Below are 20,065 nucleotides of genomic sequence, written 5' to 3' on the forward strand. Positions count from 1 at the left end.
AAGCGTCTCAGCTTTCTATGTAGAACAGGTTTATCTGCTAGCTAGACGAGATCCAAGCATTACCGCCCACCCGTTTTGTGTATTAAAATGGTAATTTGAAGAACATCACCAATTAGGCGGATTCTCACGTTCGTATCTCGCCTGGGTGAACCCCATTGTTGCGTGACCATGTGAACGATGTCGCGCCGCGCCGAGGGCCACAAGTTCACGACCGGAGAACCGTTCGTTGTCTGTCTCTGTGTGCGTGGCTCGAATTACATATACGGCTCAGGTCCTTGCTTCAAACCCGGAAGCAGGGCTTCTCGCTCTGACCTCTATTCAACGAAATCTCCCATCTGTAATGATTATTAAGCGATAATTCATCATTATTGTCATCACGATCACCGTAAGAAGATTCCGTGTTATTTAGTGCTGTCGCAAAATAAAAAAAAATGAATGTTCATTTTTCCATCCGTCTTCGTTTGAGTCTTCCCCGTTAGGTCTATAGTGAGAGGCAGTTTTGGGTGATCGATCATCGTTCACCCTGTCAGCATGTCGGAGGCAATTCTACTGCTACTCCTATGTCATCTATTAAGTGTTCAACTCTCAATTATCCTTTATGTGGAAGCTGCCTGTAGAGGATACCTCAACTGGTTATAGAGGTCATATTTTTTATTTAAAATCCAAATTGCGCTCCCATATTGCAGCGACTATTAAGTCTAAGTTTTATGCTGGTCTGCTCAATACACAAGTGATTCCTACGTTTTGGATTCGTTGATTATAGTACAGGGTGAATCAAAAGTCTGGAACCATATACAGTAAATATCTTTTATATGCTTGATTTTCGATTACTGTAGGTGTTACCAGAATTTGTAGGACCAAATGCTCTACCAGTGACACATTCGATTCTAGCCCTCAGCTATCTCAAAAGGCAACGTTTTGAATGCAAATTTGAAGTTTTAAATGGAAAGGGGGTCATGTAGGTATTCAAAATCATATGAAATTTTCTGAGAAAAACAATCTAATCATTTTCAAGTTATTTAAAGATAACTGCAATAATGAGACAAACATTAGTTATTGATCTACAGATATTTTGTAACATGGTACGGTACTAAGGAGGCTTTGGAAAAGATGTTTTTATGCAATTCTGGTAATTAACTTTTCCTTCTTTACTGTTTGGTTAACCTCTGACAGTTTCAATGCATTGTTGTGATTATTTGAAGCATTCCTGTAACAAATTTCTTGATTTTCGTGATGGCATTATCGAAAGAGGAAAGAATTGATATCATTCTTCATTCTGGTAGGTTAAGCCACAGAAATGTTGCAGCAGACTGGACGAACAGTTCCCTGGACATTAGATTGGTCGACGTGGACCAGTAGAATGGCCGGCTAGGACTCCAGATTTAACACCCCATTATTTTTTCTTTTGGGGTTACATAAAGAGCTTGGTAGGATGAAGATAAAATTGAGAATGTGGAACATTTAAAGAACCGTATCATTGAAGCCTGTGCTAAAGTCACCCCGGAAATGTTACAAAATGTTCTATCCACATTCTCAATTTTCTCTTCATATATCAAGCTCTGTACATCTGTAAGCGTCCACCTGAGAGTCGTAAAGCACGGTTGCTAGGATACCGAGTAAGCCATCCGTGACCTTAATATACTTTATCTGTGACAGCTGAACCGAGAAGGAAAGTTGCTGAGTTGCTCTTGTCGGGTAACACCTCCAGCAGCCAAAAATCGGTCCTCTGTACTGGACTGCATAAAAACGTCACGCCACAGTGAATGCTCAACAGGCGAGTCAACCCGATGGTACAACGTTACATGTTATATCTCATTGTAATTCTTTACATAGGCTACACTGCAAGATGGTGATCAGGTACTATTAACGAGCAAGGAATTCGGTAAGTTGGTCAACCAGTTTTGAAGGTTTCGGCTGGAATAACTTGCGTTAGGACGTAGAACAAGTTGTGTTTACATCGTGCCCGCCCGTTCCCGAGTTCACTTCAAGTACCGGTACTTCATTCCAAACATCGTCTTTATTACTGTTATTATTATTATTATTATTATTATTATTATTATTATTATTATTATTATTATTAGGTCTATTACTGCTATTAATAGGCCTAATATTGTTATTTTTATTATCATCATTGGTACTATTATTAGGTCTATTACTGTTATTAATAGGCCTATAATTATTGTTGTTATTATTATTATCATCATCATTGCTACTATTATTATTAGGTCTATTACTGTTATTAATAGGCCTATTATTGTTACTATTATTATCATTAGTATTATTAGGTCTATTAATGCTATCAATAGGCCTATTATTGTTATTATTATTATCATCATCATTGGTACTATTATTATTAGGTCTATTACTGTTATTAATAGGCCTATTATTATTTTTATTATTATCATCATCATTGGTACTATTATTATTAGGTCTATTACTGTTATTAATAGGCCTATTGTTATTGTTATTATTATCATCATCATTGTTACTATTATTATTAGGTCTATTACTGTTATTAATAGGCCTATTATTGTTATTATTATCATTATCATTAGTATTATTAGGTCTATTATTGCTATTAATAGGCCTATTGTTATTATTATTATCATCATTGGTACTATTATTAGGTCTATTATTGCTATTAATAGGCCTATTGTTGTTATTATTATCATCATTGGTACTATTATTATTAGGTCTATTAAAGTTAATAGGCCTATTATTGTTATTATTATTATTATTACTGGTACTACTACTACTACTACTACTAGTTTCTCGTTAGAGAATTGTGATGCTGCAGAAAAAATTTACTTTGTGATTTTCGTGGAATTATTTATTACTTCAAATATGATTTTATGGTGATCATTTTACCCTGATTGTGGTGATCGAAATAGTTTAATTTCGGTGAATATTTTGTAAAAAAACACAATTTCGCGCATATTTCGCACCGAAAAGAAACTTAAAAAAATAATAAAATAACATTTTTTTAATAATTATTATTGCACCAATCTCTTTGAAACTAACAGAAAATTGTTTGCATTATCAATTAAATTCATAATTCAATTTCATTTGACTGTTAGAGATGAAGCACTGCGGGAAAGAAAATGACGAAATGACCGTTGTTTGCTCGCGCTGCTCTCTGGAAGTAGTCCCTGAAACTATGCGCACATGGTTGCCAGATACTACACATTATGCAATACTGAACGATCAAATATGTAGAAATATTCATGTAGGACAGTGATGTCAAAGCAAGCTCATTTTTCTGACCTTGATGTCGTGCGCGGGCAGCAAGCGCTAAGTATGGAAAGACGAAGGGTTGTGTATGTGAATAAGCAACCTGTTGGATTAAGAAAACAGTGGTGAACAAACTTCAAACGGAACGTGAAATTTTATGTCTTTATTTTTATATGGCTTCTTTCTGTTTAATATTATCTATATTGTCTGTAAAACAAAAGTACTAACACTGATTTCTTAATATTTCACTTGTGTTTTAAATCTTAATAACATAATAGAAGGAATATTCACTTAAATTCCATAGTAGTATAATATTATACTGTATTAAGTGGATGAAACACATCATTCATAAAGAAAGTGATATTCCAAAGAAAGAGATTGAGTATGACATGATAAGTTGGAATTTACATTGATGGTATCTTGAGCCTTACAAAAGTAATCAATAAACTAATCAAAACAATATTACAGTACAAAGCAAAGTTACTTAGGTACTGTATCTGTTTTAAGTGTAACTAATATTACATAACAAAACTCTTATCGCATTATGCTTTTAAGGTGACATTTGTGAGCAACTTCCTATCATCAGAATATTAAATTATTTTCTCGAAATCTGCTGAAGCTATAGAGCTGACATTTTTACAACACATGGGCACGTATCTTTTGCTTATGATGTAACAGTAGTTGCTTTGTTAATTCATTTCCTGACAAACAATTTCCATGCGAATATTTTCAAAATTTTTAATACACTATCTTGAGTAATACGTATATAGGGTATATTAGATTTACGAAAACATTCTGTAAGGCTACTAAATAAATAGATCTATTCCTGAAAATTTCACTTTTCTATACGAAAAGTTGAGAAAATATTTCTTCTGAATAAAAAAATCAAACTTGTGAAAAATGAACATTAGAATTAAAACTTACATTATTATAATGCACTTATACTTCTCAGGCAAATCTAAAAATTAACATGGATACAGTTTTAATAAGTTCTCTTCCCTTTATCTATTGAATCAGTGCTGGTCATCCCTGAATATAGCTCGACCAAGCGGAATGTACCACCTCTTTCGTCTGTCTCTTTCCTTTCCGCTGTAAAGCGCTCAGGCTCTCCTGAGCTCTAAAGCGCGCGCTTGCTCGTATGGGCATCAATTGATATGCCTGATGTAGGATTTCAAAACGAAGGAAATTTTCACGTTTTATTTGGAAGAGAGTCATTTTTCATGCGAATTTCTGCATAAAAACTGTTCTCTTCTTAAAAATATCGTAATTATGAAGTAATTTCGTGGATTTCTATCAATCTCACTAAAATTCGCGGATATCTTTCACTTAATTTTGAAGTTTCATTAAGGCATTTGCATTTTACATTTTACTCTTGGCCTGTAACGTTTTCTTACAATAGCGCAGTCAGTCATTTTAATACGCAGCATTGATGTAGGGTAAACGCGGGTGAATCGGATTGGAGGACGAATCGGATCAGTTAATATAAATTGCTGGTCCTAGAGTGCGCTAGTGAGTTCTTGCTGATACCATCCTCTGAAGTCAAAGAATGCTAGTATTTGAGTTCGATGATCATAATAAGTTGGCGTGTGTACGACGTGCTGGTGATAAATAGACTACTTTTTATAAGTTTGAAGTACGTAGATGCTCTGAATTTGCCATTTTGTTATTTTTAGCTCTGGATTAAACAATTTTTTGAACACACATTATTAAAACTTACGCAACAAGTTATGTAGTAGGAAAGAACAGTCTGTCTTGATTCTATAACCTCACCTGATGTTCTCATTTATTTGCCGCCAGTGCTGCCAATTTGCAAATATGTATTTCTGTGCATGTGCGGGCGAAACAGATCAGTGAATGGCGGGTAGTTTGAATTGCTTATTTTATATAGAAATGACAATATTGTTTTTCTTTTTAAATTCCGGATGGGTAGACTTCAGCACGAGGAAGACCCAGACAAATTGCTTGTCTTCTCACTTCACCAGAGAACATAGCACAAATGAAGAAAAAGCAAAAATTAAAAAAACGAGAAGATAAATAGTAAGAAAGAATGCAGAATGAACAGAAAAAATGTGCAAAGAGAAAGTGAGGACATGATTGAGATTAACGATAGTGATGATGATGATGATGATGATGAGGAGGAGGAGGAGGAGGAGGAGGAGGATGAGGATGAGGATGTGGTTGTAGAAATAGACAATGAAGGGAGTGATGACATTTGCCAATTTTGTATGTTGAAATATTCTGATCCCAAGTCTGTGAAGAAAGGAGAATGGATCCAATGGATCCAACGTAAGGGTGAATGGTACCACGAGGTGTGTGTGGGAGCTAAGGGGAGAAAGGCGTTTATCTGTGGAAAATGTGTTTGAAAACAGAGAAACTAAGAAATGTGATTTTGCTATTACTGAGCTTCTAATTTTGTATCTTATAGCATGAATAATAAGTTTCCACTGCTTTTTCTTTCAATCCGATTCACCCGCAATACCAATCCTATTCACCCGCCACTGGAGGATGATTCGGATCAATTTTAACAACCAATTAAATTGAAGAAAAATAAAACATAATAACTATTTCTGACAGGCTGTTGCGTCAGACTTAAAGTTAATGAAATTATCTTTCAGCGGACAGTAAGAGACGCAAGAATTAACAGCGTATTACCACTTTTATTTATAGTTATTTTAAAAATGATCCGATTCACCCGCGTTGACCCTATACGGCACTCACTTCCGGCGTCTTGGCGGCTGCGCTGCGGAAGATGTTGGCGATGTCCAGCGACAGAGGCAGCAGCAGCGCGGACGTCATGTTGCGGCGCCGCTCCTCGCCGAACGTGGCCGCCACCTGGTCCAGCGCGCTCGCCTGCGTGGTGAGCAGCGCGGCCAGGGTGAGCCGCTGCGGCGGCGTCATGCTGCGCAGGATGGGCAGCACCTGGCCCAGCTGCTGCGCCGCGTCGGGGCGCTTCAGGGCCTGCAGCATGGCGCGGTACACCAGCGTCTCCTTCTTGGGCGCCAGTCCCTCCTCCGCCCCCGAGCTCTCGTTCAGCTCCTCGTCCAGCGGGAAGTCGTCCTCCAGGCTCACGTCGTCCAAGGATTCCGCCCTGCACATCGCCGCTAATGCCGCCGCGACGCACAGCTGTAACCAGACACATGTCAGCATTCGTTTCTGAACTCTATTTTATGTGTACTGCAAATGTAATGGATAGTTGCACTGATATACAGGATTTTTCAAAACTAAGTGGTACTTTTTTGCTGTTATTTACACTCGCTTTAACATCTCTGGTCGGGTGTAGAGCTGGGGACGGAGCGAGTAGAACTGTTGAGTTACTCGGTTCTATCGGTTTATGTGCTTGGAAGCGGAGCACCGAAGTTACTCGGTTAACCGTAGCCGTTAACGATCAGTTCAAACGTTCAAACAGAGTTGGCGTGTTTTACTTAATTCTAACAGGCAACAACGTAGGTACTGTTGTCTTTAAATATTTTCTGCTGCAGGACAAATTATTTCCTTCTAGTATTGAAGAGGAGTTCATCCTTTTATATGGCCTGTCAAGTGGACCTAATGAACACTGACAGTCTGAACATACTACTACTACTACTATTACTACTACTACTACTACTAATAATAATAATAATAATAATAATAATATTAATAATATATTATATTATACTGTATTATATTATATTATATTATATTATATTATATTATATTATATTATACTATTATATAATATTATTACTTTTATTATCATCATATTAGAGTGTTTGATTAATATTAAAATATGTTAAAAAAAAGAAGTGCATTATATTTTTCTTCTATTTATGTTTATTGGATTTGTGTTACCTCATCAGTCATAATTTTATTTGTATTTATTTCTACGAATTATGCTACCTAATTACTTTAATTTATCAATAATATTACTCTTCACCAAAGAGGACATGGTTGTATTGAAGGCTAGTAGTGCTATAAAATAAATAAACATTATGTTCTTCAGTTTAAGATTCCACGTTTTATTGATTATTTTATCCACTTTCCGTAATAGTAAATAATTGTGTGTGTTATTTTTAAGTGTTTTAGGCAGCGCTTCATGGAGTCCGTTTCTTTCTATCTTCTTTTTTACATAGCTGCAGCGTTTAACGTTTACCTCACATGTTAATTTATTAGTTGTTAGCATTATAAATTATTTTATCAATTTTATTTCGTCTGTCATATATAACAACACTGAAAGTTAAATAGGCCTTTCGTACAAAATAACTCCGCAAATAGTTGTAATCGCGCAAATGAAATTTGCAACCGCCATTTGGCAATGAAGAGAAGCACTTTTTTCTCGTCAATTGGCAAAGCGAAAGCGCTTTACAACAACGCTTTTAAAACACGCTTGGTTTCACTTTCAAAGTACGAGTACGTTCTAAAATCGATTCAATCTATCTAAATTTTAAATCTGCAGCCACAAATCTGTACTAGGTACTGTACTCGGTTCAACCGAGTAATGACGTCACAGTAACTGCTCCGAACCGAACCGCTCCGTCCGCAGCCCTAGTCGGGTGCATACTAGTTCAGTCCCATCAGATACCTGAAATGCATAGATTTTGTGTTTTTTTATAATAACTGATTATTTTTATTGTACGCTAATTTTATGTCTCGCTTCGCCATGTGCAATATTTCCATAGTACAGGGACATCATTTTATTTTTACTTCAATTTTTATTGCACCTAAGTTTTTTAATATATTTCACTCCCACCCCCCTACTAGTAAACTTCCAACCGTCCTCCACACAGAACCAAGGCAGCGAGTGCAGTCAAAGTCGCCTTACGGTCATAGTAAACAGTACTGAGTTAGTGAGTATATTACGTCCGGAAATATGTTCACGTTTTGCAGTGACAAAAGAGCTTTCAATATTAATCATATTTTCGCACAGGTACTGTCGACCGTTTGCTTATGTCGCATCCTGGTTTCCCCCAACCGCTTCTGCTCGCCCCTCTGTAAAGGTAGTGGCTGGGTTGTCTTAGCTCTTTTCTGAAAACATTAATTTCTGTTAGGAATTGAATGGCTACGTGATATTATAGAACTGTTTAAGATAACTTAAATAAAAGGGCCTCATTAAGTAATTAACTGTCACGTGATTTCCCCCCTTTCTACGACCCTGCGACGAAACTACATGGGTCTTGGACGGACAGTAGATAGCATGTCTGAGTAACTTTATCTTTTCTGATCGGGCAGAAGTGAAGATTGAGTTTACAGTACGTAAGGTACTCTTTTATAGAGTAGATACAGAATTATTTCAACATGAGTTACTAGTACGAAGAACGAAACTGGTAATTGGAATTGGGTACATTAATCTATAGTACGATAATATGCACAAAAGAACTGAAGCCTGTATCGAAATGAACGGCCACCATTTTCAAAATGTGTTTAAATATCCATATTATGATTGTTTTTCAATTTAACTTCGTTCTCTATATTGTACGCTAATATGCTGTAGAAAGTGTAATGTACACTGCATAATGAATACGTCCGCATGGATAGCTCAGTGCGTGAGTGAAAACACTTCTTGTTAATACTGTACTGTATTTTGATTAAACAAAAACCTAAAGAAATTATCAACCTCAAAATCGCGATATTTCCTAGTTTACGTAAATGGATGAACTACTTTTCTTCTCTCCTATACCTAGTAAAGTGATTTGTTTGTGTTTTACGCCAGTATCATCGAGCTCCAGACGTGGAAGGGGGTAGCAAACGGTGTTTCCGGTTCTCAACCGTTAATCCAAAGGTATAGCCAGGTTAATATTACAAATGTTAGACAAATTAAATTATGTCCCTATGCTATTACGTGCATTGTTAATTACAATTGAACCTTAGAGTCAGCCTTGTTATGTGTCATTAACACAATCTATGTTGACTGTAATTATGTGGTTGCTAGGATACGAAATAGCTGTTGATTGCGCAGGGAAAGTAGAAGTGTCGTTAGCATAATTGTGTACATAAGAGCGATCTCGTTTTTGTGTCCGGCTATTGGAACTTTCGATGCATCTCGCTGCCGCATCGCCGCAGAACTCGTTATTAGAAAGTACGTCGTCAGTTTTTGTGCGCCGGTCACCACAGGATGTGTCAGCGGACTTCGCCCCTCCTGGCCTACTCTGTAGATGTCTCAGAGATGTGCTATAAGCTTTGTTTGAGATCCGTATCATCCTCCAAACTAATACACTGCACTATCTTGGCAACAAACACTTCTCACAATACAACACTATATTAAATTGTTTATTAATATGAGGCATATAGAGTCGAAGTAATACAGTATATACTCAGTGGACCAAAAAACGGCACAAAATTAGAAAAACTCTATGTTCGGAAATAGGCCTACATAATATTAATTTATAATGAATACTTACTTACTTACTTACAGAGGCTTTTAAGGAACCCGAAGGTTCATTGCCTCCCTCACATTAGCCCGCCATCGGTCCCTATCCTGTGCAAGATTAATCCAGTCTCTATCATCATATCCCACCTCCCTCAAATCCATTTTAATATTATCCTCCCATCTACGTCTTGGCCTCCCCAAAGGTCTTTTTCCCTCCGGTCTCCCAACTAACACTCTATATGCATTTCTGGATTCGCCCATACGTGCTACATGCCCTGTCCATCTCAAACGTCTGGATTTAATGTTCCTAATTATGTCAGATGAAGAATACAATGCGTGCAGTTCTGCATTATGTAACTTTCTCCCTTCTCCTGTAACTTCATCCCTCTTAGCCCCAAATATTTTCCTAAGCACCTTATTCTCAAACACCCTTAACCTATGTTCCTCTCTCAGAGTGAAAGTCCAAGTTTCACAACCATACAGAACAACCGGTAATATAATTGTTTTATAAATTCTAACTTTCAGATTTTTTGACAGCAGACTGGATGATAAAAGCTTCTCAACCGAATAATAACACCCATTTTCCATATTTATTCTGCGTTTAATTTCCTCCCGAGTGTCATGAATACACTGTTGGAAAAAGAAGACTTTAAAGATGAGCAGGACTTTTTATTATGTTTTAGGCTCAATTAAAATCTTATGGAGGTCAGTTCACTATGATGCGAAAAATGTGGTTTTTGAAGACAATTTATTACTTCAAAATTCAGAAACTGAATGTTGGTAAAATACATTAATGATCTTTCAAATAATGAAAATTAAAAATGATGCTCTATGTGACCGCCATTTGCCCGTACAACCATTTGTAGGCGTCTTCTCCATTGCCCAACAGCACTGGATATCTGTCTTTGATCAAGCCGGTCCCAACATTCAAGAAGGCGTTGTCTTAAATGTTCAATATTACGAATTCTTGTTTTGTAGTAAACTGCTTTTTGTAGTTGACTCCATACAAAATAGTTCATATGATTAAGATCTTGTTTGAAACTCCAGCGGAAACCGTCAGAGAATCTGAGAAATGCGATCTTTCACGCACTAATCTCTCAGGAGGGATATCATGTCCGTGTCTTGCTAACCAATCGTTGTACACTTGAAACAGACCATTCTCGCTGAGCGTAGTCCCTTACAATTTGACGGGCAGATAAATTATTATATTGGTGCAAATGTTTAATGAAAATCTTGTCTTCGTTCGTTAAGCGACCCATTATTCACAAAATGAGAACTCAAAACGGAAGAAAACAAATGATGATAGCGCAACAAACGGCTTGGCCTGCTGAACCCGTCAGATCATAAACGGCATAAACGATCGATTTTCCACTGCTTTACAAAAAAATAAAAAATGATGTTTAATAAATTGTAAAAAATTAAATATTACAGTACTTTCCCGGTCTACAAGGACTGTGAAATTTGCCTGTGAAATAAACTTTCAAGTGAAATCATTGGCTACTGGAATATAACCATTTAAATTTTGTGCCTTTTTTTACCCACTGTATATTTTAACAGTTTCTTGGACAGGTACAACAAAAATTCCTATTACCATATTAGTCACAAATGAATAGATTTCCAAAGAAAGATATTTTCCCCTAAATGTTAACATTTTGTTACTTGATAAGTACTACCATTACGATTCTGATTTTTACTCTTATCACTAGAGAAGTTGATAAATGTTGTATCCCTTTGCATTTTTTCAATAAAATGGACGTTTTTTGCAAATTAATAAAAATATTAACGCGTATCGTTATTTCTTGCCATTAGGAAATTTGGCAACCCTACTGCAGTGTAAGGGACGGAATACTGCTATTCAGATCGAGTGCGTGTGTTTTCGTAGGTGAGCCGGCTAAACGCTGTTGCCAAACTACTCAAACATTCAGCCTAATTTTCTAATTCACCATGCACTTAATTACAAAATCCATAATAGGTTTTACTTATTTTAATGTATTCTATAACCTCTTTAATCTGCAGTTATATCACTTCTAAGCAGCTTACACACACACACACACACACACACACACACACACACACACATACATATATATATATATATATATATATATATATATATATTCCCAAGTTTGTGCTGACTAAAGAATCTTAATGCGTTTTACTTTTAAAAATCAGGAGTAGACAAATTCCGGGCAACATGTAGCCATGGCGACTAAAAATTATTATGTGGTGCAAGGATTATTTATTGAGGCTAAAAGTTTTTAAGACTTCGACTTATTTTATGTCACTACAACTAATACATAATGTTAACAAAAACGGTTGTAGGAAGAAATTCGAATGTGCTTCTGATATTAAGGGGTTAGGTACAGCTTACAGCAATAAAATTTTGGAAATAATCAACATTTTTTTTCATCCATTACTGTATCTTGTACAATAATGAAAATTAGTATGTGTAAAACTGTTCTTATTATGATAAACATGTTTTTACGGTTAAAAAAATATATTTATATATATATTTTTTTTCAAAATTCAAAGTTCACTGTGCAGTAATGAAGCGTTTCCCTCATAACGCAAAAGGTATCCAACATTCTGTGAAGCAATTTTTTGTGTGCATTTATGCTTGACATATCTACAATATGATGCAAAATCACTTCTCTACCTTTGATAGATTGTGTGATAAAAAATAAATTCATTTTAAAAATAGTCAAATACCTAACACAAAATAAAAAAATATATTGTTTATTAAGGAATGTAGTTGAAAGAGCATGATATTGTAAACATGAGTTTCAGCAATAAAATAAAAGAGAGAGAACATGAAACAGTTAACAAGTTTATGAGTTATGAGGGAAACGCTTCTTCACTGCACAGTGAACTTTGAATTTTGAAAAAAAAAAAAATATATATATATATTTTTTTTTAATCGTAAAGATATTTTTTTTTTCATTTAGCAGAAGGATAGTGTTTCACACATAGTCTACCAATTTTCATTATTGTACAAGATACAGTAATGGAGGAAAAAAATGTTGAATATTTCCAAAAATTTTACTGCTGTAAGCTGTACCTAACCTCTTAATATTGTTATATTTGTCGGCATGGGTAGCGTAGTCGGTATAGCGTTGACCTTCTGTGATCGAGGTTGCGGGTTCGATCCCGGCCCAGGTCGATGGCATTTAAGTGTGCTTAAATGCGACAGACTCATGTCAGTAGATTTACTGGCATGTAAAAGAACTCCTGCGGGACAAAATTCCGGCACATCGGTGACGCTGATATAACCTCGGTAGTTGCGAGCGTCGTTAAATAAACCATAATTTAAATTTTTTGTTGTATTTGTTGCGTAGCTCAAGATTTTGTCACTACATAGCTTCAGTGTAGAGCACAGAGCGTCTCTGAGGACGTGTGTTTGAATTGCATAGATATTGCTTAATATATTCAGTAAATATATTATCTTAGCTCGAATGGTTTTTTCATTGCATTTGTGGCCAAAATGTGATGGCTCCCGAAAATAAAAGGGATTGTTTCTGAATTTTTTTTTATTTTATCTAACTGTAGTTAAAAATTATATTTTATTTATATAAGCTCCTTTAAATAAATACTTCGTTATTATTGTTATTAAATCCAAGTGGTATTTTGTACATGAGTACTATTCCTGTTGTATACTGATTTACAGACACAGGTACACGAATAGATGTAAACACACAATAACGGAGCGTGCGGGACAGACTGCAGCATGAAGCTAGTATGATCGAGGTACTCCTAACTTGTATTCAAAGCAACCAAACGCAGGGCTCTAGTACTAACACAAGAGTTTTCAGGGTGTAAAATTCGCTAGAGCGTAGTGCGAATGAATTATATCAAAAGATGAGAATTCGCGTGATATTTGAATAGAACTATTTCGCTAATAATGCAAAATAAATAATAAGATAGCATAATTATATTACTATATACTTACAAATGGCCTTTAAGGAACCCGAAGGTTCATTGCCGTCCTCACATAAGCCCGCAATTGGTTTTATCTTGAGCAAGATTAATTTAGTCCCTACTATCATATCCCACCTCCCTCAAATACATATTATTATTATCCTCCCATCTACGTCTCGGCGTCACCAAAGATTTTTTCCTCAGGTCTCCCAACTAACACTCTACATGCATTTCTGGATTCACCCATAAGTGCTACATGTCCTGCCCATCTCAAACGTCTGGATTTAATGTTAAGTAACATCCAAAGTGATCCGTTTGGGTATGGATAAAATAAAAACACCGTAAAACATTTACTACTGAACTTTATTTGTTGAAACTTTGTGCATACAACACTGAAAGATGGGAGATTCCTCAGAGCTCAACATGACCCCCATTGCGCACCCTGCACAACTCATAGCAGTGATGAAATTCAGCCCATGTCCGTTGTGACATAAGAGGGGTGATTTGTTGAAAAGCTTGAGTAATTTTTACTCTCAGATCATCAATGTTCCTGGGTTTCTGTGAGTAGACAATGTTTTTAACAAAACACCACACGAAGAAGTCAGGAGGGGTTAGATCTGGGGAGTTTGGCAAGCCAAGAGATAGCTGTTTTTCGTACTGGGTTTCGCCTGCGACCTCCTGCATGTTTTTTAAACACAGAACCTGTTTCTACAAATGTTCGATACCACAACATTATGGAATCGTATTTAGGTACATTACACAATTCCCGTTGAACTCTTTTAACACTATCAAATTTAGCATAAGGAAGAACACATTGTGCCCGCTGTTGATTTGTTGTAGCCATTTTAATCATCTACTATTTTCATTTGTACTTTCAGGTTATGCATTGTTGATTGTCATATAATATGTAACTCCCATCTTTTAATCATAATTATAACCAGAATAAAATTTTCCTACTATCAGAATAGCTTTATAATAATAAATAATATTATCCATACCCAAACGGATCAGACTGTATTTAAGTTGCTAAATTAAAATATTTCACTGGCGGTATGAAATCCGTGGATAAACATTTGACAATAGCTTTGGAAATTATGATTAGTGAAACAGCAAAATTAAACAAATGTTTGAGACTGTAACATTTTAGTGAATTATTGTTGACAAGATGAGAACACTTTTGGTATTAGAATAAGGTTATTTCGTGAATATAATAATAAATAATTTGTAACATACAGAAACAGATTATATTATAATTTAAGATATTTAATACTTGCATTCGCTAGCATGGCCATCGCACACTGAGTGTATTATTGAGGAAACAATTAAAGTATTAAAACATCTGAATATCAGATGCGACAAGATATTGAACAAATGCGCATCAGGTGTGACAAGATTGAGGTTCATAGTTGGCTTTGATTGATTAAAAGTCAATCAGTCGATTTCTAAAACACGGACGAAATCGTGGTTCCAAACCTCGGCTTTTAAACCGCGATCGAGGTGTGAATCCTTATGTGATTTCTAAAACGAAGTCGAGAGGCGGCTTGAGAAGAAACAGAGGTTCATGTGTTTTATATATGGCAAAGCAGCTAAGAATCTATTTTTATTCTTGTAAAAAATCGATATTAGAAAGAAATGAACATCGGGATTAATATTTTTATTGCATTCTAGTAAGTCACATTCTTTTGTTCTCAGCTAAGGTATTGTTATATTTGCTAATTTACAGACTATAATTATGTGCCTTTAAAATACTAGCATTAATTTATAGGGAACTGATTTTTAGGTACCAGAATTATATTTCCTAAATAATTAGCACAATTCGAACGTTTATGTTGTAGTTTATCATTTGTTCATAGCTACTGCCAATATTAACTACCTAAAAACCCGGCTCTAACGAATCAATAACCTAAATATTAACTGGATTAAAGTTGCAATTGAAACTAAAATATTATCTGGCTTTATTTTCACATTAGGCCTAGTACGTGGAAAGACCCAGTAGCATAAAACTTAAAATAACAAGACAAAATCACGTTTCCTTCATATCCTTGTAGGCCCACATCATATTCGAGTATTAGGCCCTAAATAAAATGTCCAGAACTACTGTAAAGACTAAGAATTAAGTTGCATCGCCTTATAGACATAAAGGTGTAATTAGTATAAAATATTAGGCCTATATCTTACTTCCCTCAAAGTAACAAGAAGATGTAAAAAACTTGTCAATCTGGCGCCTCTTGCATTTCGTTGCAGATTATTATTTAGCATTCTTGCTCAATTTTGCTTTGATTCCTTCGAAAATCGAAAATATTCGCATGAAATTATCGTCATTATATAGTTACAAAGGATTATTCCTGTCTCTCATAACTCTAATCCGAGATTTAATATTTGTAATCACAAATTTTCTTTGATAATCATCCAGATGATCTACTACCTCCATCTTGCATACATGAAGCCGTGGTTTTAAACCTACCCCAGCCGTGGTCTCTGCTTCAGACCAAGGTTTCGAGCCATGGCTCAGAAAAATGAAAAAGACCTCGTTTTATAAATCCAAACGCGGTTTAAAGCCATGGTCGTGGTTTAGACCTCGTTTTAGAAATCGACCCTATATATTCTTACACATCATTGGTGCAATGGTACCTAGTTTCTCCAAATTTTGAGCTATCGGCAGAGAGAGTATACAAGTCTAGAAAGACTTCGGAAACATTTGACAGACAACATGCACATTTTGTTTGATGAAACGGATTGTCCACTCCAATACCAGTGAAGCATGACGACGTTTACGACAATGAGAAATAGATAAAATAAGATCCCTTCCCAATTCGCATTGCATGAGACAGTTGAAAATCGCAAACTAGTTTTATTCCTGAGAAGGCGTGGCCCAGCGAAAGGAAGTCTCTGCACCGCCGTATACAATCGGTAATTGTCTCTGCCACGCTTTCATTTCTCCATTCACTGGTGAAGAGAACCGGTGCTGCCAACCGATATTTTTATCGAAGTGTTCTGCTGTGACATTTCATTATCATTATAATTATATGGTACTTGTTTCTTTTCAATTATTATTCATTTATACCTAAACCGATTTTAACGAAATTTTGTACTGATGTATCAATCTATAACGCCGTGTCGCAAGTTTCATTTATTGAATCAAAAGAGTAGATTCGACACAAATTAGTCTATTTTATCGCAGGCTCTGTATCTTATTATGGGAAAAATTAAGATCGTGGTAGTTTCTTGAATTTCTTTTTTCTTCCTGTCTTTTTCCATCCGTCCTCTCTTCTTAAAATCGTTCCCTTCTTTTTTTTCCTTGTATCTTCCATCCTTCTTTACATCTTCCATTTTTTTTTCTTTATTTATTATCCCTAATTTTCTTCTCCCATTTCTCTCTTAATTTGTCTGTCTGTTCGCATGTCTGTCTCTATCTGTTTCTGCCTGCCTCTATCCAGTCTTTATTTATTATGTCTTTTCTTTTCACTGGCTTTTATCTTTAATATATTCTTCCTTTAATTTTCTCTTTATTTTTTCTGTTATACAGGATGTAAGGGGTATAAGTGCCATTATTTTAACTGATGATTGTTCATGTCATAAGGAAGAAAAAATGTCCTCAATTTTTTTCTAATTGCAATATTTAACTAATTATTATTAAAGTTTACAATATTAGACGTTTGGCAAAGTTGTTGGATGTTTACAAGTACACAGTACAGCTCAAGCGGGTACAGACATACAGATACAAAACAGATGCTCTGTTCTAATGCAGGGGCGGACCGTTATTTACATAAAACGAACAGCAAATATAAACTTTCAATCTTATTAATAGAACTTTATGGTAAATTTCCATTTTATTTAACAATACTGGCAATATTGATCTATTTTTTATTGTACGTCTAAAAAATAAACAATAATGGTTTACTGCACAAAATCACACGAACTGTTTTTTAATGCAACATATTAATCTCTCCCGCTTCCATAAAGCAGTACCATTTTTAAAGAAATTTCTGTTTGTGTCATTTTCGAAACGAGGTAAGAGACTCCTAGAATCTAATAATCGTTGAGAAACCGCTACAAAGTTCGCCGATTAGGTAACCTTCATTGAGGAAAACATTGACGGTACATCTTCTTGCCTCACTTGAATTACGACGACTTTCTCCATAAATTAATAACATATGATATTCCTAAACTGTGAATGACATTGTAAGTTGTTTATCGAATACCCTGTACTGAACTGTCATCCGCTCGGCAGTAGAGCTATGGACAGGGAGCTTGAACTCAGCTGACTCGTACTTACGTCTGTGCAGAATACTGCCTGCTGAACACGTTGCCACGTCTCTCACGCCAGAATATGAACAAATTTAAGCATGCAATTTTATTTAATTTCACGAAAACGTAATAGAACACATAAATATGTATTTAAACCAATATTAACTCTTTGCTACATATACCTACTGATGTAATTGTTTTCGTAATTTTACTAGCGATATATGCAGTATATCGCGAATAAAATAAGAGAAGAATTTTTTTCTGGGAAATCTATGACGTTTTGACCTTATGTTGTATGGACATTTTTTGATCCTGTAGACCGTCCCTGACGACTGTGAAAAGGACGGCACTTATACACCTTACATTCTATATATTATTCACTTTTTTTCTCTTTCTTTTTATTTTTTCCTCGTTTCATTTCTTTCTCCGTTTCATTGATTCTTTCATTTTTTCTCCTTTCCTTGCTTCCTTAATTTTCTTTGGTTACTTTGTTTATAATGTTCTTCCTTCCTCTGTTTCATTTTGCTGGGAATGGTACATAGGGATTCCATTTTTCTGCCATATTGCACAGCTATGGGTTCAGGTGTCACAAACCAATACTTATATCTTTGTAATTGCATTGTTCAAACTCAAAGTCGCACCAGTAGCATCATATGCCATTGAGATAATATGGACGTACCTGAGCTACCAAAACCTGAAAACTTTGGACAGGGCTAAGTCCAGATATATAAAAAGAACACTCTGCATCTCCAAGTTCGCTCCAACCCGACTCGTGTACCAGCTGGCAGGAACAACGTCCTTCATAGAAGATTTAATGGCCACCTACAACCTGACACCAACCCCAGCCAGTACGAAGTTTTTTGACGAACGACGACAGAAAGCCGCAGAAATTGACCCTGCATTTTTCCGCACCCCAGCGATGAACAACGAGGAATGGAAAGCAGCCAACTTCGAGCTACGTCACCATTACACAAGGGGAGCAATCCATGGTTTTCACTACCGCATCTGTACTAGAAAAGGTTTTCACCAGGTGACCAGTGATTGTGCGTGTATAATCTGTGGACTGCATTGCCCGCTATATCACCTCTTTGAGTGCTCACTAAGAACATTGCCGCTGTCATATTACGCTAAAGATGAATGACAAAGAACTGTGTACGACATATTCACAATGCTCGATATACACAATGTGTTTATTAAATCTATTATTATATCTTTGTTTGTAGTGGAAGTGGGAATCAATTTGGAATTTTCTGTTCGAAACAACTACATTCTATTCTGTTTTATTTTTCGAAAGGACGTAAGTCAGGAAAAGTAAATTTGTGGGAAATTGAAAGAAACTATGTTAAAGGAAAACTATTTGTAAATATATAATTCCGGACATGTGGACTGATAGTCTAGGTTACAGTTGTTGGTTTTTAAAGTAATTATACGTATTATATTGATACTTAAGGTTTTATTGAAATTTATAATAGGAAAAAGTCGACCTTTAAAAAAAATCAATTTTATAACAAGTGAAATCAAATAGGTTACAGATATTTCCGTGCTATTCTTGAATTACTTTACTGGAAATCCTACACAGTCAACAAACAGAATGTATAATAATTACATATATATATATATATATATATATCATGAATGATGAGGCGAAATCAGTCTTTTCATTTGAGATATAGTGTTTTCCGGTCATCGTACATTGCATTACTGTCTGTAGGCCAGCTGTAAAGTTCTTCATAAAATGCCGTCTGCCTACTGCTTCATTTTTTTTCCAAATCTTGCACTTATTTCTGTTTCATTGACACTTTTCCTGCTGAGTAGACTGGGCTGGTTCATTCTGGCAGAAGTACCATGAAGAATGCGTGGCTTACTAATTCATTGATAGGGCCTACTACTAGGCACTTTGATGTATCCAACTCTGTCATGTGTATACTCAAAGTGGTATAGGATACACTGCAAAATTGATTATCTCATTTCTTTGTTTGTTCTTTCTTTCTTCAGAAACAACATTTTTTATAACATTTCTTCTGCTTTCAGCTGTTCGCACTCAGTCGCCGCTGCCAATTAAATAGTTTTAAAACGATGCATGTCACTGACTACTGACCAATTAAAACAAATTGTGATTTTAACTTGCCCCTCTAACAATCCAACGAACAGTGTTATTGGCGCCTTTTCAAGCAAAAACGATGGATTTATCAGTGTACGTACATTCGAAACTACGATACAGATGGAAATGTAAAAAATCATGACTTACACCCTTTAAAAAATTAAATTCATTCCTAAATGTTCATCATCGAAAAACCATTAATAACCTCAATCAGACTAGCCGATCCC

General features: G+C 35.6%; 1 protein-coding gene across 1 annotated transcript in view; it reads right to left on the minus strand.

Moving 5' to 3' along the window:
- LOC138702910 (neurotrophin 1-like) overlaps positions 1–20,065 on the minus strand; it is a 66,917-nt gene that overhangs the window by 30,921 nt on the left and 15,931 nt on the right. Inside the window, exon 2 of the mRNA XM_069830306.1 lies at positions 5,950–6,354. Coding sequence (XP_069686407.1) covers positions 5,950–6,354 — 405 coding nt within the window. The remainder of the gene's footprint in view (positions 1–5,949; positions 6,355–20,065) is intronic.

The sequence above is a fragment of the Periplaneta americana genome, chromosome 7 (genome assembly GCF_040183065.1).
Source record: "Periplaneta americana isolate PAMFEO1 chromosome 7, P.americana_PAMFEO1_priV1, whole genome shotgun sequence".
NCBI lineage: Eukaryota > Metazoa > Arthropoda > Insecta > Blattodea > Blattidae > Periplaneta > Periplaneta americana.